General features: G+C 52.3%; 2 protein-coding genes across 2 annotated transcripts; both read left to right on the forward strand.

Moving 5' to 3' along the window:
- The first annotated feature begins 628 nt into the window (after nt 1-628).
- Nucleotides 629-4711, forward strand: GDF2 (growth differentiation factor 2). Its single transcript, XM_052641207.1, has 2 exons — nt 629-974; nt 3765-4711. Exons 1-2 carry the CDS (start codon nt 629-631, stop codon nt 4709-4711), a joined length of 1293 nt encoding a protein of 430 aa, XP_052497167.1.
- Nucleotides 4712-13135: 8424 nt separating this feature from the next.
- On the forward strand, nt 13136-22611 carry RBP3 (retinol binding protein 3). The gene is made up of 4 exons (XM_052641527.1): nt 13136-16183; nt 18398-18588; nt 20518-20660; nt 22133-22611. Exons 1-4 carry the CDS (start codon nt 13136-13138, stop codon nt 22609-22611), a joined length of 3861 nt encoding a protein of 1286 aa, XP_052497487.1.
- The last annotated feature ends 1081 nt before the right edge of the window (nt 22612-23692 follow it).

Raw genomic sequence — 23692 nt, forward strand, 5'->3', positions numbered from 1 at the left:
TAAGACTCAGGAATTCACTTGACAAATGGGAAATCGAGGCACCGAGTACTTGAGCCACAGGTGCACACTCCAGTTCCACAGCAGCCAGGCTTCTCACCAGCCCCCCATCCCCACCCCAGCGGCCAGCCCAGGGGCTTCTGGGAGTTTTGTGCTGTTGTTTCCATATTTGGAGGACTTTGGGGTCTTATTTCTTTCCTGGATTCTTTGCTTCTGTGGCCCAGGAGATGGAGCATATGTCACCCTGCCTCAAGATTCTTCTGAGAGCTGGCAAGGAAATGAGAGAGGATCCATCCTAATTAGGGGGCGATAACCCCAAGGAGAAACTCGGATTCTTTGCAGCAGTCCGTGTCCTTCCCATTAGCCCTGTGTGTTTCTCAGATGTTTATAGAGCCTTCATTAACAGAGAGCCCCCTTAGATAAGAGGCCTGAACAGCATCAAGGGCCAGATAAGAACAAGTGGAGGGCACTTCGGGGACAGCAGAAGGGTGAGAGCCTGTGAACTGGCCCGGGTGCGCCGTGCAGAGCTGTGGGCAGGACAATGCAGGCCGGCTCCTTCCGGGCTCCTCCCGGCACCCGCTAACACACCGCGGCCGCCGCAGTCTCCAGACCAGGGCGAGAGCCTCCCAAGATGGGCCGTGGGGCGCTCCGGATGGCTCTGCCTGTGCTCTCCCTGCTGGCCTGCTCCGCCCTAGGGAAGCCACTGGAGAACCGGGGGCGGCCGTCCACGGGGGGAGATGCCCACCGCCTGCTAGGGGGGCCCGGCGGTGAGCAGGAGGGGGTCACCTTCGACCTGAGGATGTTCCTGGAGAACATGAAGGTGGATTTTCTGCGCAACCTCAACCTGAGTGGGGTCCCTTCTCAGGACAGAACCCGAGCCGAGCCACCGCAGTACATGATCGATCTATACAACAGATACACCACCGACAAGACGTCCACCCCTGCGTCAAACATTGTGCGCAGCTTCAGCGTGGAAGGTAGAGTCGGTTCCGTGGGGCGCCCCGGGCGGGGGCGGGGGGACTCAGTGGTGGGTTCAAGGCCGCGCTGCCCGATATGGCGGCCGCTTGAGACACGGGACTCTTCGTTTCAATTTAGGTTAATTTAAATGAAATAAAGTTAATAATTTAGTTAGTTTCAGTAGCTTGGGGGCAAGTGCTCAGCAATCACGCCTAGCTACCCTATAGGAAACGGAGGCTATAGAACAATTCCATCATTGCATAACGTTCTACCAGACATCTCTGCTCTAGAAAATTCTCCCTCTCTGGGCCCAGCACCACATTAACACAGTAGGTGCTGAAGGAATGCCTGCTCGCTTTCTTCCACCCCCTCCCTTCCCATCCTGTCTCCTTCCTACTTAGACACAGACAACTTATTTAGCCTCTAATAGGCGTCTTTTTAAACACTGAAAGACTGCACTTCTCACTCATCAAAAGGTGTTTAAAATGCAGATAAATTCCCCTGAGAAACACTGGAAGACAAGGTAATTATTTTCTAAGTATAAAACAATTCCCCTGATTTAGTAGGACTAGAAGATAACGAATGCCAACTTAGGGCTTATGTCCTCTAATTCACACCACGTAGGTGACATGATCTTGTGAGCAGTGAGCCAAGGCTTGCAGACCCTGAGGGAACTTTCCTGGTTCACATATTAGTTAAGCAGCTGGATTCTGACCCAGTCGCATCTGTTTGCACAGCTCAGGCTTTTTCCGCAGTTGCAGCCTCTAACCAACCAGGCACACAGGACTTCTTCCCTCCTGAGCTTGAGGCCTGCAGACTCCTAGCCATATGCCCTAGCTAAAAGATGCTGTGGTCATGCTGTGCGCCTGGCAAAGCTGTACTTCCCAATGGCCCCTGTGCTGTGCTTAGCTGCTCTCTCATGTCTGACTCTTTGTGACCCCATGGACTATAGCCTGCCAGACTCCTCAGTCCATGGGCTTTCTCCAGGCAAGAATACTAGAATGGGTTCCCATGCCCTCCTCCTGAGGATCTTCCCAACCCAAGGATCAAATCCAGGACTCCTGCATTGCAGGCGATTTCTTTATCATCTGAGCCACCAGGAAGGCCCCTGATGGCCCCAAAGGAAAACAAAAGTCTAGATTTAATGTGGACCTGTCCTGTTTCTAAAAGATGGGTTTAATTTTTTTAAATGCAGTCTGCAGGTAATATGGATACTGGCAGCATCACACTACGCCCATGGGACATGTCTGTAACTCCTGCTTTAGGGAAAGGCTGAGCTTCTTTGGCCGGCCCTAATCACCACATCCTGTAGTCTGGGAGTCCAGTGTTGGGAGCCATCTCCCAACAGCAGTGGGGTGACCCCACCCTGCTCCCCTCCCCCCAGCATTGTCTATGTCCCAGAAGCAAGTGCTCTGATCTGATCCCAGCTCTGCCTGTGGCCAGTGCTGCTGTGGAGGCAGTGATCATTATCACGAACAGCCTGACTGTGGCTCAGGCAGAGAGACCACTTGTTCTCTAGATAGCTGATGCGGCCCCTTGGCAATTTTCAAGGCGTGCCACAGAGCACAGCCAGCAGTGAATGCACTGCTCATGGATCCCACTCACTACTCGCATATGACACAGCGGGCTTAACACATGGTACGGGAACGAGAACAGCTCGTCCAGGCTGGGGGAGGGCACTCAGAGAGCTGTGTGAAAGGCCATGTGCTGGGGGCGGTGGAGCAGGCACAGTTTCTGGGGAGGACATAGAAGTACCTGATTGAGCACCTGCTGCGAACCAGGGACAGCGTTGGGGAGGCTTCATGTGCCTTCTTGTCAAAGCTTCACACCAGCCCTGGGGAGGTGGTAGGATGGAGCCCCATTCTACAGATGAGGAAACTAAGGCCCAGAGAGACTCAGGACTTCTCCCAGCTCATAAGCCTAGAAGAGAGAGAGTAAGGATTGGAATTTTAGACTTTCAGATGCTGCCAGGTTTCATAACAGCACATTCCCCGCTCATGTTGGCACATAGGAGATGCTCAGGAAACACAACTTGTCTTCCCTCCTGTGACCAGGCCATGGTATAATAGAGATGTGCTAATGGCTGGGAGTCAGCCAAGGAAGTGGGAAGAGAGACAGTTGTGTGGCTAGAAGGCAAGCTCCATATATGTCTAACATGGCCAAGCCATTGAGGTTAATCTATTTTTTCCTCACACATTAAAAAAAAAAAAACACACCACTTTCATTTTGCTCATAAGTTACCATTCTGAATGATTTTCTACGTGATTTAGGTGATATTTTTAACACTGTAGTAATAACGTTTCACCATCCCCTCCTAGGATCACTCCTTTAATATTGTATGCTCAGGATTTGCACTCTGAGGCTGATCGTGTGCTTTGACGTTTTGTTTATTTGGTTCTTTTTCTTTTTTTAAGTGAGGACCTTTATAGGATGTGTGCACTTTGGCAGCTGCACACACTAAATCCAAGCCTCTACATCTGCAAAAGTGTAATAATAATTAGATCTTCTTCCCTGGGTCAGCGTGAAGAGACAAGTAAAATATGCAAAGGTGGGCACATAGTAGGTGCTCAGTAAACAGCTGGAGCTGTCAGCTTCAATGCAAGGCATCTCCTGCCTTTGTTTTTCTTTGGAAGATGTCAAATCTATCTTTTAAATTCCCTACTACATTAAGGTCTTGAGGGAAACAAAAGAGAGACTTGTTAGAGATAGATGGTGTCGTGCCCAGTGCCGTTTCATGGAAACCACGAGTGTCAGGTTTGGCATTGTGAAAACAGACCCTCCCGGCAGACAACTGTGTATTTGCATTTCAGATGCTGTCTCTTTAGCCACCACGGAAGACTTCCCTTTCCAGAAGCACATCTTGCTCTTCAATATCTCCATTCCCAGGCATGAGCAGATCACCAGGGCCGAGCTCCGGCTGTACGTCTCCTGTCAGAGCCACGTGGACTCCTCTCACGAGCTGAAAGGAAACATGGTCATTTACGACGTTCTGGATGGAGCTGAGGTCTGGGATGCTCCTGGGGGGACCAAGACCTTCCTGGTGTCTCAGGACATCCGGGATGAGGGCTGGGAGACCTTTGAGGTGTCCAGTGCTGTGAAGCGGTGGGTCCGGGCAGACTCCACCAAGAGCAAAAATAAACTGGAAGTGACAGTGGAGAGTCACAGGAAGGGCTGTGACAAGCTGGATATCAGCGTCCCCCCAGGGTCCAAAAACCTGCCCTTCTTTGTTGTCTTCTCCAATGACCGCAGCAACGGGACCAAGGAGACCAGGCTGGAGCTCAGGGAGATGATCAGCCACGAGCAGGAGAGCGTGCTCAAGAAGCTGTCCAGGAACACTGTGGTGGAGGCAGGTGAGAACAAGGACGAGGGGCAGGATGTGCAAGGCCACGTGCCCACGGCATCATCTTTGGTCAGACGGAAGAGGAGTGCTGGGGCCAACAGCCACTGTCAAAAGACCTCCCTGCGGGTGAACTTCGAGGACATCGGCTGGGACAGCTGGATCATTGCGCCCAAGGAGTATGATGCCTTTGAATGTAAAGGTGGCTGCTTCTTCCCCCTGGCTGACGATGTGACCCCAACGAAACATGCCATCGTGAAGACCCTGGTGCATCTCAAGTTCCCCATGAAGGTGGGCAAGGCCTGCTGTGTGCCCACCAAGCTGAGCCCCATCTCCATCCTCTACAAGGATGACATGGGGGTCCCCACCCTCAAATACCACTATGAAGGGATGAGTGTGGCAGAGTGTGGGTGTAGGTAGTGCTGGCCTGTGGGCGGGGGAGGCAGGGTGGACAGGCTCCTAGTGACAGGCCCTGTGTCCCGCTGGACATGACAGGGACCAAGTCCACCTGCCTGCCAATCTGGAGAAGGAAGGGGAGCCACCAGGTCCTTGAGGTAAAGACCTGCTCTCCCTCTCGGGGCCCCCAAGCACACGCCACTGGCCTGAACTACAGGGGAGGGGATGCCAATGGGCAGTAGGGTTTGGGGAGAAGAGGAAAGCCTGGAAGGGTTGCTGGGGTGGGAGGGGAGATGAAGAAATGGGGACAAGAGAAAGAATAATCCAGAGTCAGCAGAAAACTGAGCAAAAATGAGGCCGAGAAGTCTAAACGGGAGATGCACACAGATTAATGGAAATTAAAGCAAGTGAGAGGGACAGGATTTACACCAATAACCACAGTGAACAAAGGCGAAAGGAATGGGCCGTGTGCCATACCCACTGCACATTATTCCCACAACCCATGAGATGGGCGTCATGACTCCCGATTCACACATATGGGAGCCAAAACTTCGGCTCAAGTAGCCCAAATAGCAACAGTTCAAGTAGCAACAGTCAATGGCATGATTCCAATCCAGGGATCTCCACAGGTCCGTCGGTCACCAAAGCCAAGGACCTCCCCAAGTACCCTGCTGCAGTTTAGCAGGTCACCTGGTAACTGAAGACAATTAGACTTTGGGAGGTGGGGACTGGGGACAAGCTGGACTAAGTCCGACCAGTACCCAGCAGGATGACTGGGCTACTTGTCACATCTAGGGTACGTTCTGACTGCTCTGCGCCTGTGTTGATTCAGTGTCCGAGTGCATTTGAAGATACCCCTGAGTCACTGAGAACTGTCCCGTAAACCAGCTGCAGGATGGAGCAAACGCAGGACAAATGCCCTCAGGCTGCAGTGTACGCTGTGGCCAGAGGAACTCTGACCCACTGGCACAGAGCTTGTGTGACCAGTGGTTCATACAGGGCCCCTTGCTGCCGTGGACTCAGACTGCAAGATGGTTTGCAGGGGTGCACTGAGTTTACCTGGAGGGATGGGCAGCCCATGGCCTGTGTCTCTGCAGTTACTTAGCATAACCAGCTCACCACCATCACAAACCCATGGGCTACCGTCCGACAAGGACTCCATGGATGACAAGACCTGGATTTGAATTTGTTGAAATAAATGCATTCTTGCTTTGGAATTTGCAATATCCTTGCTTTTACTCCAGGTACTCAGGTGATGACAGCCAGTCTCCCCGGGTGAGGGCTCCCACCATTGTTGAACTCAGGTCCTTGTTGGCCACATTTGACTCTGGCCGCACTCACTGGCTGTTTTGAGTAATGTGCATCCAGTTCCGGTCCTGGGCTTGGGCCTTGGGACCAGACTTCATCCCCACTGACCGCAAGAGAGGACCTCTGATTCTCAGAGTCACACATGGAAGAGGGCGGAGCAGGAAGGTTCTGGAAGTGGTGAAGATTCCACTCCATGGCCCTTCTGATTGCTGGCCAGAGCAGAGCCCATAAAAGGCCTGGAGAGACCCAGGTCATTCCCATTGGTTGAAGTTCCCAGAATATTTTTTTAATGGCTTGTGTTAAATGTTTACATGGAACCAATGAACAGCTTTAATACCAAAACACAATAAAACATTATTGTTTAATTACTGGAGTTACAGAGAATACTAATTCCCAGTATGACAGTGTTGCTCAATCATAAGGATGGATGACAGACATCTTTTAGTCCCTGTGGGGTGTTTCTGTGCCTGCATCAAAATTTCACTTGGAAATAAAGTCAAATGTCTAATCTGTGGCCTTTCTTGAGTGTGAGACCTGGGCCTGATGGTCCCCTAGCCTCACACCCTGCCCATTCCTTCCTCCAGGCCCCTCTTTCCCTGGGGGGAGGTGGAGGGGAGGGGCACAGAGGGGTGGGCTTGTGTGAATGAAGTCTCTGCTGGACAGGTGTGAGCTCCATGGTCCTCTCAAGACCCCAGTATCACGCTTGCATTCTGGGGGCTACAGGGCTCCACCTCCAGTGCCCTTGGGGTCATCCAGGTAGGTGCCCAGACTGTCCTTCCTTCGCCTGGAAATGCTCCTGCCAGATGCTGCTTAACCAGCCTCTTCCTCTGGCTCAGTAACCATCACCCTGGTTTGCCTGGGATGGTCCTGGTTAATCCATGTTATCCACATATAACTAGGGCTCCTGTTTGGATGAAAGGTCATATGGTACCCACAGTCAGGGACATCTGAGGGCCCAATAGCAGAGGGCAGTCAGGAGTAGCAGGTTGGCTGGGAGCACACCAGGTGTGGGATTGCCTACCCTGGGCTCCCGTCCTGACCAGGTCACTCACTGGTTCACAGTCACTTCAGTGGCCACTGAGTCTTTATGTCCTTGCTTATAACCCCCAAAGTGCAAACGCTTCCCGGGTGCTTAGAAAAAGTTTATTGAGGTCTTGCTTCTCTTTCTGAGTAATGCTTAGAAAAATATTAGAGCCACTCCGTTACCTTCTATTATTCTCTTTCACCCTGAAATCTCCATTTCTTTCCTCGTTGTCTTTTCAATGCCCCCTCTTCATTTTTCCCCGTGCTCTGCCAATCTCTTTGGCCTTCCTGCCTGTGCCTGGGTTGGAAGCAAGAGTCACCTCTCTTTGCATATCCTCTTCCCAGGCGCACACACCAGAGGTCCCCTGGTGCTGGGCACTCAAACCTGAAATGTAACCATATATTTGGAAACTGCAAAGACAACTCTCTACTTCCTTGATTTGCCTGGACCCAGGGATCTCATGGAGAAAATCCTGAAACCTGTTAATTATTGGGGCTTATACATGTAATGACATGTCTCGTGAACCTAGGTGGAAAATGCAAGAATGGTTAAGTCATGGAGGAAAAGTGAGGTCAGCATCTGGAGGGCAGGCCCTGCTCACCAGCAACGTACTGGTGACTCCAGACACAAGATGAGGCCACCCCGAGCAAGATGTCCTGGGAAGGATAGACTACAGGTAAACCAGGCCAAAGAGCACCACTGAGAGCAAAAGCCGATAGGGTTGTAAGATGAAGGATGCTAGCTCCCAAGCCTTCAGAGAAAGCTAAAAGGAAAATCTTTGCTTAGTGGCTTGGGAAGGTGATAGGAGGAGAGAGAGAGAGGAATGAACAGGAGAGGGCAGGAGGCAGCCCTCTTTGGGAAAAGATATGCTCAGGGGACACCAGAGGTTGGGAACAGCTGAGCCGAGTAACCTGAGCAGATCCCCAAGCCCTCCAAGGTGTGCCCTGCAACCTGTTCCCAGGCCTGCCAGGTGGACCTACTCTTAGATTTCCAAGGCTATGTTCCATTCACCGTTCCCATTCATCTATGTCACGCCATCTTATCCTGTGGATTCCCATGGAATAGGGGATGGTGATCCCCCTGCTGGGTTCAAGCTTCACCCAAGCCTCCAGCAGACTGCCCTGGAGTTCCGGAGACATGGCATTGGTGGAGTTACCAAAGCCAGAGGGAATCTAGGCCTTGATCGTGTTCCTACCCCCAACCTCCCACCACAAGTCCACGCCTGGGATTATGACATATAGTCAGGGACCAAAGCCCAGGTAAGCGTGTGCAGAATCTTCAGAGGGTGACAGTATCCCTTCCTTCAGTCAATCCACTGCTCCTGAGTGCTGTGATTCTGGGCAAGTCCCATTATCCCTCCAAGCCCCAGCATCCTCACCCATAAAACAGGAGAAAGAGTGGTTTAGGAGAATTCGTCTTAGAAGCAGGATGTGAACAAGACCTGTGAGTGAAGGCATCATCATGAGCAAATACTGCACGAGGCCTCGCCGACTGAAGGCGGCAAGAAGCCCGTTTGACCCTTGTTTACTGCTTTTACGGTTTTATCTCTGGTAACAATGACTGCTTAGGCATAAACTCGGTGCGGATTTAATTTAAAATAAATCTTATTTATTTGTGAAAAACTAAAAAGAAAGAAAAGCATTCATTCCCAGAACCTCTTTAGGCCCTGCACAGTTTCTAGGCGGGTTCAGCCACAACTTACTCTCGCTGTCTATAAACTTGAATTTCTGCCCGCACTGCACAAAAAATATTTGATGCAGGGAAGAGGCTAAGACAGCCTTGCTTTCTGGAGGTTCCCTGCCTGCAGAGAGAGAAAGCATGTGGGTGATATCCCACTGCTCCTAGGACCTCGGTCACTCTGAGAACCTTCCTCTCCCACCCCTCCCCCGACACACACCTCCGAACTAATTCCAATTCAAATCACCTCCCCCACCGCACCTGGCCCCACCAGGCTCATAGCCTGACACACAGCGCCCCCTGGAGGTGACAATGGGAGCTGCACCCACAGTTACTCTGGTTCTCTTCTGCCTTCCCATCAGGCAATGTTGTTTGGGGGCAGTGCACACTGCTTATGCGAGTGATTAACAGCTGGAGTGATTATTTATCCTGGGACTTCAGTTATAGTTTCCCTGTCATGGCACAAAACTGTGAGAATGCTGTTGGGAAGTAGGGATAAGGAATAAACAGAACCAGCCCTCCTTCCTTACCTAGAGAAATACTTCTTAGAGCCTTAATTACTTAAAATAATACCAATACTACATGAACTGTTCCACAAAATAGAAAAATGGAGAAATAGAAATGTTTTTGAACTCATTTAATAAGGTCAGCTTTACCTAGAAACCAAAGCCAAATAAAAAGGACTACATACGGATATTCTTCATGAACGTGCAAAAATCCTCCAAAATTGAATTCAACAGCATTTAACACAATAATACATCATGACCAATGGAGGCTTATCTCACAAACACAAGGTTGGTTAATCATTAGAAAACCAATCAGTGTAATCAACAAACCACTAGTTTGTTTAGTGTTAACAAACTAAAAAACAAAAAACATGGTCATCTTAATAGATGCATCTGACAATATTTAACATCTGTTCATTATTTTTTTATTCTTGAAATACTAGGAATATAAGAGAATTTTCCTAATCTCAGTTCTCCTAAATGGATATATACCATTTTCATAGACTGGAAGTCTCAGTTTTGACGTCAATTGTTCCCCCTACTGATTTATAGCTTCAGTTCAATTCAAATAAATTGTCTGATTCTTTAAAAAAATATATATCAGAATCTAAAATTTATATGGGTAATCAGTGGAAGTGCTGCTGCTGCTGCTGTTAAGTCACTTCAGTCGTGTCCGACCCCATAGACGGCAGCCCACCAGGCTCCCCCGTCCCTGGGATTCTCCAGGCAAGAACACTGGAGTGGGTTGCCATTTCCTTCTCCAATGCATGAAAGTGAAAAGTGGAAGTGAAGTCGCTCCGTCGTGTCCGACTCTTTGCGACCCCATGGACTGCAGCCTTCCAGGCTCCTCTATCCCTGGGATTTTCCAGGCAAGAGTACTGGAGTGGGGTGCCATCGCCTTCTCCAATCAATGGAACTAGAATAACGAAAATAATTTTGATGAACAATAACAAAGTTACAAGGTTTACACTACATGATTTCAAGACATATAGTAAGCTCTAGTAACCAGGACAGAGTGGCACTGGTGGAAAGACACACAAATGGAGGCAGCGGAGCAGAGAGTACAGAAATAGGCCCGCACGCGTGTGGTTAATCACTGACCTAATGCCAAGGGAATTCGATGGAACAGGGAAGATTTTTCAACAACTAATGTTGGATCAACTGGATATCAACATGGAAAAAAATAAATCTTGACCCCTTCCTCACAAAATAAAATTAACACACTCTACAAAAAAATTAATTCAAAAAGGATTATAAATGTTAAAACTTCTAGAAAATACTGAAGAAAAACTGGTGACCTTCGAATAAGCAAGGATTTCTTAAATATGGCACCAAGAGTAAGAATCAGAAAATAAAAAGTTGATAAATTGGAATCTATCAAAAATAGGAACTTTTAATCTTCAAAAGACACCGTTAAGGTCAAAAAAAGGCAAGCCACAGACTAGGAGGAAAATTTGCAACACATACATCAGGCAAAGACGTTTAGAATCGCCAAAATAGTTCCTTGATCAATAACAAGACAAGAACAGCCCCCTCGACTTCTCTGTTACGCGTGCTGACTCTCATCACAATGCTGAGGGTCTCTTCTCGTCTTATTTCCCTTTTGAGGAAGCTAGGGCAAAAACCAGTCAGGTCACCTAATCGGGGGCTATACTTTAGAAAGCAGTAGGGTTTGGGGATAACTCCTGACCAGTCTGCTCACATGGGTGCTGTACAAGTGAGGGGGAGGCAGAGGCTTATAACTGCATCCCAATTCCAAACACAGCCCCAGAGACCACCCCCAGGACTCTCTGTAGCCCCTGGGCCAAAAGCTGGGAGGGGCTGGATGGGAAGATCCTCCCGGCTCCCACATGCTCACCTTAGCCCACTACCACCTGCTTGTATCTCCCTTATCTGGGGGCCCAGACAGCCCTTCCTCTTGGAGAGTTTGCGGAGTTCTAGGGACAGAATTATCCCACTGGCTTCAGGCCACATCCACGGGAAGACACGTCGCGTCCCCTCGCAGGCACTAACTCAGCACTCCAGGGGCCACAGACTGTCCTGTTGCTGCGTCCTCCCTGAGGCTCTGGACCATCTGCACAAATCACAGCCCTGAACCAGCTCCAGGTATCCCTTTCCAAGACTTCATTTTAATAAGAATTCAGGGAAACATTTTCTCCAAAAAGGTTCTTAATTCTGCTCATCATCCCCGCCTTTCCTAGTCCAGAGGCTCTACTTGGGCTCAAGCAATGATAGAAAAGTGTCCTCAGAGGATGAGGCTGAGTCGTGAATCCCCAAGTGGAGGTGGAGCAGAGGGCTCAGCCTTCCCAGTGAGGACTAAGGAGGCCTTATTATTATAATAAATCAGTCTCACTTGATTGGCTGCAAATGGTGGAGTGATGTGACCATATGTCACTTGGGCATTAAACAAATCCTCATGAGCTAAGAATATGTTTGTTTAGCTAATTGACCTCTTTGGCCTTCATCAACCACTTGGTAAACATCCTCAGATAATGATTTCCGGAGAGCGGATTGTGGCTTTCAAGTGTGCTGAGAAGGGACCCCAGCCCCAAGACCACCTCCTCCGGCTGCCTGCTGAAGCACATACGTGCCTGCCTGAGGCACACACGTACCTGGTCCCGGGAGGGTATACTGGCGGTAACGGGGCTAAGGGAAGAGAGTGGAGCCTGGCAACTCTCCTTGGCTATGTGGACCACACTCTGAGCCGTAATCAGCCAGACTGTCACGTGAAGGAAATGCCCACTCCCAGAGGGATGGGGGCATAAAGCAGGGGTTCCGGGGTCTAGGCTCTGTAGTAGGTATTCTTGGAAATCTTCGATAAATCACTCAGAAGATGGACCCATGTCACTTCTATGCAAAGGAGCAGAAGTCCAGCTGTTTACTGGGGACTGATGATTTGGATACCTGTGGGGCCTGGACCTCAGAGACCCAAGTCCTCCAACTCAATTCTCCTTGCAAGCAGAGGGTTGTGGGCTGGGCCCTCAACCAGGAAGGGAGTCTTCTTTAGTCAGGAGAATGGATACTTGTTATATCTCAGAGCTAACTTCTCCTGCCCTGGAATCGCCAATCCCACTCCCCATGCCCCATGATGAAGTCCAGACATTTCGTTCCTGTCACATGAGAGCTGTCATGGGGCACCATTTCAGTTCCCTAGGCAAGGGAACAACTTCAAGCCGTGAGGTAGATGGAAGCTTAGACTCAACCTCGGTGTGATCTGAGTGACTACGGCCCCCCTGGTTCCTTCCGGCTGCTCTCACGTCCCCCTCACACCTAGGACGGTGGGCTTCTGGCAGCTACTGAACTCTGTTTATTCAGCTACAAAATAGAGAGACAATCTAACACGGAAACCTCACCGGTAATTTAGTGCTTCCTTCTTGCCTGATGCTAAGCACCTCACCCATGTTTTCTCACTTAGTCTATACAATAAATAAGACACTTCCCTAAGGCCACAGAGTAGAGGGCGGCAGGACCAGATCTCCAGTGAGTTCTCCCTAATTCCAGGGTGTGGGTCATCCAGTGTAGAGGGGAAATGCTATTTACTTGCACGTTAATAACTCTCCTTTGCAGGATGAAAACCGTCTGCGTATAAAGTATGGGGCACAGAGCCTGGCATGTGGCAGGAATTCACACGGAAGTTACTCATGTTATTCTACCAGAGGTGGTGCAGCCAGATGAGACCTCCACACACCCTCTGGGTCAAGCCACTTCCGCCCCTTCTCCCCAGTCCCCAGGGCTGATGAGCTTGAACTAGATAGGATTAAAGGCTTACTGGGGCTGGAAGCTACACCCCAACTCCTGCATTTAGCCCCAGACCTTCTGTCCGCCAGCTGAGAAGGACGAGCGAGAGAGGCAGCTGCACAGGGGAGTGCTATTGCCTTGCGCACGGTGTCAAGAGAGCTTCTGCGCAGGAGCCAGCCCTCCCTTCGCGTCCCCATGGTGAGAAAATGGGCCCTGCTCCTGCCCATGCTGCTCTGCAGCCTGGCTGGTCCCGCACACCTCTTCCAGCCAAGCCTGGTGCTGGACATGGCCCAGGTCCTCTTGGATAACTACTGCTTCCCAGAGAACCTGATGGGGATGCAGGAAGCCATCGAGCAGGCCGTCAAAAGTCACGAGATCCTGTCTATCTCAGACCCTCAGACTCTGGCCCATGTGCTGACCGCTGGGGTGCAGAGCTCCTTGAATGACCCTCGCCTGGTCATCTCCTATGAGCCCAGCACCCTCGAGGCACCCCCGCGAGCTCCAGCATTCACGAACCTCACAGTAGAGGAAATCATCGCAGGGCTGCAGGATGGCCTCCGCCATGAGGTTCTGGAAGGCAATGTGGGCTACCTGCGGGTGGACGACATCCCGGGCCAGGAGGTGATGAGCAAGCTGAGGAGCTTCCTGGTGGCCAACGTCTGGAGGAAGCTCATGAACACCTCCGCCTTGGTGCTGGACCTCCGGCACTGCACTGGGGGACACATCTCTGGCATCCCCTACGTCATCTCCTACCTGCACCCGGGGAACACAATCTTGCATGTGGACACCATCTACGACCGCCCCTCCAATACAACCACTGAGATCTGGACCCTGCCTGAAGCCCTGGGAGAGAAGTACAGTGCCGACAAGGATGTGGTGGTCCTCACCAGCAGCCGCACGGGGGGCGTGGCTGAGGACATTGCTTACATCCTCAAACAGATGCGCAGGGCCATCGTGGTGGGCGAGCGGACTGTTGGGGGGGCTCTGGACCTCCAAAAGCTGAGGATAGGCCAGTCCGACTTCTTTCTCACAGTGCCCGTGTCCAGATCCCTGGGGCCCCTGGGTGAGAGCAGCCAGACGTGGGAGGGCAGCGGGGTGCTGCCTTGTGTGGGGACGCCAGCCGAGCAGGCCCTGGAGAAAGCCCTGGCCGTTCTCAGGCTGCGCCGGGCCCTGCCAGGAGTCATTCAGCGCCTTCAGGAGGCGCTGCGCGAGTACTACACGCTGGTGGACCGCGTGCCCGCCCTGCTGAGCCACCTGGCCACCACGGACCTGTCCTCGGTGGTCTCCGAGGAGGATCTGGTCACTAAGCTCAACGCTGGCCTGCAGGCTGTGTCTGAGGACCCCAGGCTCCAGGTGCAGGTGGTCAGACCCAAAGAAGCCTCTTCTGGGCCTGAGGAGGAGGCTGAAGAACCTCCAGAGACGGTCCCCGAAGTGCCCGAGGACGAGGCTGTTCGGCGGGCTCTGGTGGACTCCGTGTTCCAGGTGTCTGTGCTGCCGGGCAACGTGGGCTACCTGCGCTTCGACAGCTTTGCCGATGCCTCTGTGCTGGAGGCGCTGGGCCCGTACATCCTGCGCCAGGTGTGGGAACCCCTGCAGGACACGGAGCACCTCGTCATGGACCTGCGGCAGAACCCCGGGGGGCCATCCTCCGCGGTGCCCCTGCTGCTGTCCTACTTCCAGAGCCCCGACGCCAGCCCCGTGCGCCTCTTCGCCACCTACGACCGGCGCACCAACGTCACCCAGGAGCACTTCAGCCAGACGGAGCTGCTGGGCCGGCCCTACGGCAGCCAGCGTGGGGTGTACCTGCTCACGAGCCACCGCACGGCCACCGCGGCCGAGGAGCTGGCCTTCCTCATGCAGTCGCTGGGCTGGGCCACGCTGGTGGGCGAGATCACCGCGGGCAGCCTGCTGCACACACACACCGTCTCCCTGCTGGAGACGCCCAAGGGCGGCCTGGCACTCACGGTGCCTGTGCTCACCTTCATCGACAACCATGGCGAGTGCTGGCTGGGGGGCGGTGTGGTCCCCGACGCCATCGTGCTGGCCGAGGAAGCCCTAGACAGGGCCCAGGAGGTGCTGGAGTTCCACCGAAGCTTGGGGGAGTTGGTGGAGGGCACGGGGCACCTGCTGGAGGCCCACTACGCTCGGCCAGAGGTCGTGGGGCAGATGGGTGCCCTGCTGCGCGCCAAGCTGGCCCAGGGGGCCTACCGCACGGCGGTGGACCTGGAGTCGCTGGCTTCCCAGCTTACGGCCGACCTGCAGGAGATGTCTGGGGACCACCGTCTGCTAGTGTTCCACAGCCCCGGTGAAATGGTGGCTGAGGAGGTGCCCCCACCTCCTCCCGCTGTCCCCTCCCCGGAGGAGCTCTCCTATCTCATCGAGGCCCTGTTCAAGACTGAGGTGCTGCCCGGCCAGCTGGGCTACCTGCGTTTCGACGCCATGGCTGAGCTGGAGACGGTGAAGGCCATCGGGCCGCAGCTGGTGCAGCTGGTGTGGCAGAAGCTGGTGGACACGGCCGCGCTGGTGGTCGACCTGCGCTACAACCCCGGCAGCTACTCCACGGCTGTGCCGCTGCTCTGCTCCTACTTCTTCGAGGCAGAGCCCCGCCAGCACCTCTACTCTGTGTTTGACAGGGCCACATCGAGCGTCACAGAGGTGTGGACCCTGCCCCACGTCACAGGCCAGCGCTACGGCTCCCGCAAGGACCTCTACGTCCTGGTGAGCCACACCAGCGGTTCCGCAGCTGAGGCATTCGCTCACACCATGCAGGATCTGCAGAGAGCCACCATCATCGGGGAGCCCACGGCCGGAGGGGCACTCTCCGTGGGCATCTACCAGGTGGGCAGCAGCCCCTTATATGCCTCCATGCCCACGCAGATGGCCATGAGTGCCAGCACCGGCGAGGCCTGGGATCTGGCTGGGGTGGAGCCGGACATCACTGTGCCCATGAGCGTGGCCCTCTCCACAGCCCGGGACATAGTGACCCTGCGTGCCAAGGTGCCCACTGTGCTGCAGACAGCTGGGAAGCTCGTAGCAGATAACTACGCCTCCCCTGAGCTGGGAGTCGAGATGGCAGCCAAACTGAGTGGTCTGCAGAGCCGCTATGCCAGGGTGACCTCAGAAGCCGCCCTCGCCGAGCTGCTGCAGGCTGACCTGCAGGTGCTGTCTGGGGACCCACACCTGAAGACAGCCCACATCCCTGAGGATGCCAAAGACCGCATTCCTGGAATTGTACCCATGCAGGTGAGTCACAAGCGGGAGTTGGTCCCGGGTGGTCCCACGAGGGAGTCAATCAACTGTCCACACATCCAGGGCTCTGTGCAGGGTTCAAGGCAATGGCTTCCAGACTTGTTTTCATGTTAAAGTTTTCATCAGTCAAATCTTTTCCTCTCTCTGACCCTGTCCTCCACTCCTCGTGCCCATGAGGTCCCTGAGCACCTCTGTAGAACATCGGTACTCACAGAAGCTCAGGCTGAAAACGCTAGTATAGAAGGAGCTTCCCTCTTGTCTGGGTAGAAAACAAGAGCTTGCAGAACTTCTCTTTGTTGGTGTTAGAGAAAGAGGTTGCTAAGTCACATGAGGTCCCCATGAGGGGAGGTTCCTCTCCTAGAAATGTGGGGTTAGTATCCATCCACGTCACCTGTCTGCCTTGGGGGAATTGTAGTTTTTGTGAACGAGTCGGGGGGATGGAGACAGGGAATCAGGCAGCGGCCCTGGCCTCACATTTGCCTTGGAGCTAGAACATGGAGCTTGGGGACAGGCCCAGGGGTGCTGGCGCCCAGCCTAGACAACTCCCGAGGTGAGGCTGCCTTGGTGGGGCACTGACTGCCTTCTCCCCTCCCGCAGTGCCAAGTACTATCTCCTAAAGGTGTCACGCTGGGTGAGTGTGCACCTAGATACAAGGGCCAACAGAATGGGAAATTCTGAGCGAAGCTGTGTGGTCAAAATATTTGATGTCAGCATTGCAGATCTGGGTAAATCAAGGCTAAGGAGGTTTGCTACAGGGTGAATAAGAGAAAAATTCTGCAGATCAGGGGCCAAAGTACACAGCAAGACTCGGCAAGCTCTCCTGTCAACAAAGAGCTCCATCAAAACAGCTTTACAACACCTCTCCACGGCCTTTATCATCTACTCTTTCACTTCATGGCCACAGCACTTAGGCAGGGAGCATTTGTCCTGGTTCCTTTGAAGGCAGGACCTGAGACAGGGGCTTGCGTGCAGGCAGTTGATGTGCGAGATGTTTGCTGAAGCCGGAGTGAGGGAGCAGGGTGAATTGGATGGAGCCCAGCTGGTGAGTCTATTATTGAGGCTGTTGTTTCTGAAGAGTCCAGAAGCACCCTGACGAGAGTGAAGAGTGTCTCCTGGAGCCGTCCCTCTGCAGACGGGACTCAGTAGCTCCATCCTCTGTTAGCTGAAAGTCACCCCCAAACACGAACTTGCTCAGGCTCTGGAGCAGCCTGGAGAAGATCCTGCAGTAGAAAAAGGCAAGGGTGCCGGCGGCAGGGCCCTGTCAGCCGTGGCTGACACCAGAGGGCTGAGGCACAGAAAGCATCTACTACCGGACTGTTATCTCATTTTACCGAAAGGGGGACTGAGGCCTGGAGGAGCACCCGGGAGAGTGGCCTGGAGCCAAGGAACTTGTGACTGAGGTCAGCTCAAGGTCTGGACGGCAGGGGTCCTGAACTCGGCAGGGGTGTATCCTAACTCCGCCACTTACTGGCTACATGAGCCCCAGCAAGTTACTTAACCACTCTGTGCTCCGGTTCTATTGTTTTGTTTTGTTTCATTTAAAAAAATGAGGATAATAGTGTCTTCTCTACAGCAACTTCTACACCGTGCTCAGGCCAGGTCCGGATCCCTGGGAAAGACTCGAGAGCCCTGTAGTTCATGCCTTCCCTCCCTGCCTCGGGGAGGGAGAGGATGATAAACTCAGAGTCAAAAAGTATCTGGGGAGCTCAGGCAAGTCAGAGTGGAGACTGTGCCTGGGTCTCTCAATTCAGATGCCAGGTTGAGGAGTTGGCACGTGTGAGCATTCCCTGTAAGGAGGCTGCTGATCACACATGGGATTCACATCCCGGGCTCACTACCCATTTAACTTTCCAGGTGCCATCAGGAAAGGCCCCGGCACCTACTACTTCCTTACAAAATGTTAGCTCCCTTCCCGTGCCATCAATATTTCTCATGATGTAGAGGAACCCCATGGCACCCACTTTCAAATCTGAGCTTTCACTGTATCTGGCAGAAGTGACAGGGAGTAGATGCCAGGTAGGGCTTGGCAGAACAGAGAACCACAGCTATAGAAGAGTTGGACTTGGACTTTCTTCTTTCTCAGAGGTGGTTGTCCGTTTAAGTACCATGATCAGTAATGAAAGAAAGAAATAATCAAAACCCTAAAAAAAAAAGTGAGCTTTCAAATCTCTCCTTTCCTGACATGGAGCTGACCTCCCACTCTTTCAGATCCCTTCCCCTGAAGTCTTTGAAGACCTGATCAAGTTCTCCTTCCACACTAACGTGCTGGAGGGCAATGTTGGCTACCTGAGGTTTGACATGTTTGGGGACGGTGAGCTGCTCACCCAGGTCTCCGAGCTGCTGGTGGAGCACGTCTGGAAGAAGATTGTACACACGGATGCTCTGATTGTCGACATGAGGTCAGTGGGCCTGGGCAGCTGCTGTAGACAGTCAAAGCCGTGAGCAGGGTAGGGAAGAAAGGACTCTGGGGCACAGCACAGGACCAGGGGGGAGCCTGGCTAGCTAGCCTGGGGTCCTGGTTTAATTGGCCAGGTGGGGCCCCACTACTGGTAGTTTTTTAAGCTCAGATGGCCTCAATGTGCACTCTAGGCTGAGAAGCACTGGACTAGTCCAGTGGTCCCCAAATGTCCCTGGTCATAGGATTAAGTGAGGAGAGAGGGGAAGGGTGACCTTAAAAATACCGACTCCAGGGTCCTTCTGAATTCAGATCCCTGCGAATCCAAAGCCCCAGGGGTGAGACCCAGTGACTAGTATATTTGACAAGCATCATCCAAGTGACTCCGATGATCAGCCGTGTTTGGGAGAGCTAGGCCTTCTCCTATGCTTGAGTCTCCTATCTTACAAAATCAGCGCAGGACAACCCTGGTGATGAGAATCATAAACCCAATGGCCCAGTCAGAATTTTACAGTTCAGCCACTATTGTTGCAAAAAGAACTCTTTACATCACAAAATGATTGCTGAGGGAATGCTTTCAGCATCTGCTTCTGTGAAGGTATGCCTCATACAAGGTGAGTTTCCTTCCTAGAGCTGGGGGAGAGGAGTTAGGAGGGTAATGGGTAGAAGAATGCCCGTGTGTAGTGGCCAGCCCTCTCCTCACTTCCAGGACCATCAGTGGACTTGCCCTGGGCATCTTCCACGGGCACTGGGAGGAGGGAAGTCTGCTCCCCAGGGAAATGGACACTGCCCCCATCCCCAGGGGCCGGATTGACTAAGAGGGAACTCTGGTTGCTGGTTTACAATACTGCTGTGATTCTTAATTGTCACTAGGTGGCGCTAGATCACAGAGGTGGGCTCCCCTCCCTGGAAGAGAAACTCCCAGGGCTTGGGTTTGGGTATGTCAGAACTTATTTGTGCCATCCCTAATGACTTTATCCTTCAAAGGCTCTACTGAACATCCAAATGACCCTCATGCTCAGTCTCTTCCTGCTTAACTGTATTTGTTGTTCAGTATCTGACCCTTTGCCACCCCATAGACTGCAACATGCCAGGCCTCCCGTCCTTCACCAGCTTAACAGTGTAGTCCACATTTTTTTTTTTTTTTTGACAGAGGAGACCCAGCCCACAGGTGTGCTTTGCTTAAAGATCCTTCCAAACCACAGTCTGGAGGTTCAGATGCTGAAGTCATGGGCCCTGAGCCCATCCAGGCCATCCTAGACCATCAGCCAGAAGAGATTGCTAATACACTGCCAGCGCAGTTGCTGGCATTCCTTGCTGGACTCCTTGTTTCACAGATAAGGAGACAGGGGCCAGAGAGGTCACACAATGGGACATATACAAATGGCCTGGAATGATCACAGGCTCCCTTACCCCCAGTGCAGTCCCACAGCTCTGAACACTCCACCAGTCAAGGACAGACTCCACCACACTAAGTGCCATGTTAGGACATCCCAGCTAAGACGCCTAGTGGGTACTGTGAAACTAGCAAGCATGGAACTGGAAAGATAGTGTTCTCAAAATGTGCTCCACTCACAGGCAGCAATCCATGGTCAGTAAGCTGGGGAAATTTATCAACAAGTTCCAAGCTGCAGGACTTGTCAGAGCCTTTAATATAACATACAGTATGTATCACATAATGTATCAATACATGAACAGAAAGAATGGGTCTGTCAGGTAGTATTTTTTTAAAAGAATTTGACCACAAAGTCTCTTATTCTCAAGAATCTTGTACTCTGGGAAATGCCAACCAAAGAATTCTGTAAGATAAGGAAAGGGCACCATGCTTAGGCTCCTGGGATTAAGAGCAGGGCAAGGATTTGGGCCCCCTGGGGGCATCGAGGGTTTCCCTGTGGGTTCTGCCCCTTAGCGGGCAACTGTTCCCTTCCTTCAGGTTCAACATCGGTGGCCCCACCTCCTCCATCTCTGCCCTGTGCTCCTACTTTTTCGATGAAGGCCCACCTATTCTGCTGGACAAAATCTACAACCGGCCCAGTGACTCCGTCAGTGAGCTCTGGACCCTTACTCAGCTCGAAGGTGCGTGCAGAAGGCTTTCCTTCCTACTATTCTAGAAGCTCCTGAGAAATCCAGGAAAGACAGTTTGGGTTCAGGTAAAAGTAACTGTAGCCGGAATACAAAACCCCTGGCCTAGTCCACGTACTCTGTACATAAGACCTTCAATCCCTGCAAAACATTTACCATTATGCCTATTTTCTAGATGAGAAAAATGAGTTCTAACTAAGTCAGCTGTCTTGTCTAAGGTCACTCAGCTAATGATAGTAATTTGAACACTGGTCTGTCTAAAACCAAAATGCCTGCCATTCTTGCCATGGCAGGCATCAGTCTGCAAGACAAATGCAGAGCTGGAAGGATCCCCTGCCCATAAGCAAATCCCAGTGGGTTTCCAGTGGCTTTCCACCTTATCTGAACTCTCAGCAGCTGCCCAGCACATCTGCCTAAAGAAAGTTCATAACTCTAATGAACCTTCTGTTACCTGCCCTGGGCCCAGAGCAGGGGCTGGAGGAGGCAGTACAGGCCTTACGCTTCACAGAACCACGGGCCTCCCACTCACATCCCAGGGGATAGCCTGGCTCTGTCTCCCTTGCTTAGCTTGCAAAACCAAGGAGCCTGGATGCCCATCTGACAAGAAGGGGCTGGGAAACCAACAGAGGTTGTGCATCTAATCAGAAAAGCACTCTGCAATCTTCATTTGCCATTTTCTTATCACACAAGCATGTGGGGGCAATCTTCCAAGATATACGTTCAATAATATTACAAAACGTAAATAAAAATCAGGACCAGATGAATTCTCAATTTCAATAGATATTCAAGACTAGGTAAAACCAGATCTGCAGACCGTGGAGCCCGGGAATTGCCATGTTCAATATGGGAGCCACATGCCCTACATGGGTTGGAATGTGTAAAGTGTTACGTGCACATGAGATTTTGAAAACTTTTTATGAAAAAAATGATGTAAAATATCTCAATTATTTTATTGTTGAAAAAATGTGAGAGGAGCATATTTTGGATTCATGGAGTTAGATGAAACAGTGTTAAATTTCATTTTATCAATTTCCTTTTACTTGTTTAGCACGGTTTCTAGAAAACTTGAAATGACATCAGTGGCTTACATTTAGGCTCATGTTGCATTCCCACTGGACATCACTATTCTAGAGGTTCTCATCATTAAATCACAAACTTGGCTCTTCTGGGGGTCCAGAGCGAAAAGAGAGTCTGGTCAGGTTAGCCCTTCTCTCAGGTAAGTCGGTCAAGCCTTTTCCCATCACTTGGTGAAAAAACTCTCAAGCACCTGCATGCTCAGGATCAGGCAGGCATCCTTATCCTCGTTTTATGGATGCAGAGACTGGGGCTTAGAAAGGTGGAGTGAATCGCATGCAGACATGAGGATACAGACCCGACCCTCCTCTCTCGGAGTCGAGGCAGTCTGGAGAAGACCAGTGCCCAGTGGGGATCTGACTCCCTATTTTGAAGGGTCTTGTATCTTGCAGGTGAACGCTATGGCTCCAAGAAGAGTATGGTCATTCTGACCAGCAGTCTGACCGCCGGCGCCGCAGAGGAATTCACCTACATCATGAAGAGGCTGGGCCGAGCACTGGTCATCGGGGAGGCGACCAGCGGGGGCTGCCAGCCGCCGCAAACCTACCACGTGGACGACACGGACCTGTACATCACCATCCCCACCGCCCGCTCAGTGGGGGCTGCAGACGGCCGCTCATGGGAAGGGGTGGGCGTGGCACCTGACGTGGCTGTTCCTGCAGATGCCGCCCTTGCCAGAGCCAAGGAGATGCTCCAGCACGCTCCGCTAAGGGCGAGGCGCAGCCCACGCCTGCGTGGCCGCGGCAAGGGCCACCATAGGCAGAGCCAGGGAAGGGCGGGATCTCTGGGCCGCAACCAAGGGGCAGTCAGGCATGAGGTCCTGACTGAGGCCCCCAGTGGGCAGAAACGGGGCCTGCTGCACTCTGGCTAGGCTTAGAACCACAGCTACCCTTGGAGCTGGTACATCTGGCCTCTTCCCAACTGCCAGCATCCTTTCTGTTGGAACACCTAGGGCCAGGAAGCTCATCCCCTTCGAAGTCCATCCCCTGCAGAGAAGTGAAGCCCACATCTATCCCCACCCATGCTTCTTAACCACCAACCCCTGGCCCTCACGCTGTCAGCCACACCACCTCAGCCCAACCGCATCATGATGTAAGCCACAGACGCTAGGCACATGTACATCTTCCGGGAGACACGTTTAAGAAAAGCATAGAGAAGCAGGTAAAATTACTTTGAATAGTGTACTTTAACCCACTATATTCACAGTCACATCATTTCAATGTATACGCAATATAAAAATTATTATGAATTGAGATGCTTTTGCACCAAGTCTTTGAGATCAGGTATGTGGCCCATCAGCACATGTCACATTAGTCCAGCTCACAGCAGCCACCTGCAGCTGGCGGCCCCCACGTGGGACAGTGCAGGCCCAGAGGTCCAGAGCGCCCACTCCCTCTCCACACTGCCCCCACTCTGTCCGCCCTGCGCCTGCTTCTTCCCCATTCGAGCGCCTCTCTCCCTGTGCCCTGGGACCACGCCTGTCCCCATCATGCTGTGTTGCACTCAGGGACAGGAATGTCCTGCTCACCTCATCTCCTATTGCTGCCAGCTGGCATGCGCCTGACACAGGCCGTGGGCACACAATGAACACACGTGCCTATCAAGCTGAAAGGCTACGTGTTCCTCCAGGTAGCTGTTCTCAGACACGCGAACACAACTTCAGGTTCGCTTAGTAATCCTCTCCTCTCTGCCCCAAACCCTCCCAATCCAATTGTACACGATAAGTCTATCTTTCCTTCACGTTCCTCCCATGACCGCTTCTCCTGCTTCTGCCAAGGACCCGAAAGTGGGCTCTGATGCCACGAAGCTTCTCACCATGCAGTGTTGCTGTCAGAGGGGAGAGTGGCCCTGGGTGGCAGTCTGGGGACCTGCCCAACTCGGCCAAGTGCAGCCTGTCACTCTGCCATCTCTGACAACCAAGCTGACTCCTAACAGGGTGAGAAGTTTGAGGC

The sequence above is a fragment of the Budorcas taxicolor genome, chromosome 5 (assembly GCF_023091745.1).
Source record: "Budorcas taxicolor isolate Tak-1 chromosome 5, Takin1.1, whole genome shotgun sequence".
NCBI classification, from domain to species: domain Eukaryota; kingdom Metazoa; phylum Chordata; class Mammalia; order Artiodactyla; family Bovidae; genus Budorcas; species Budorcas taxicolor.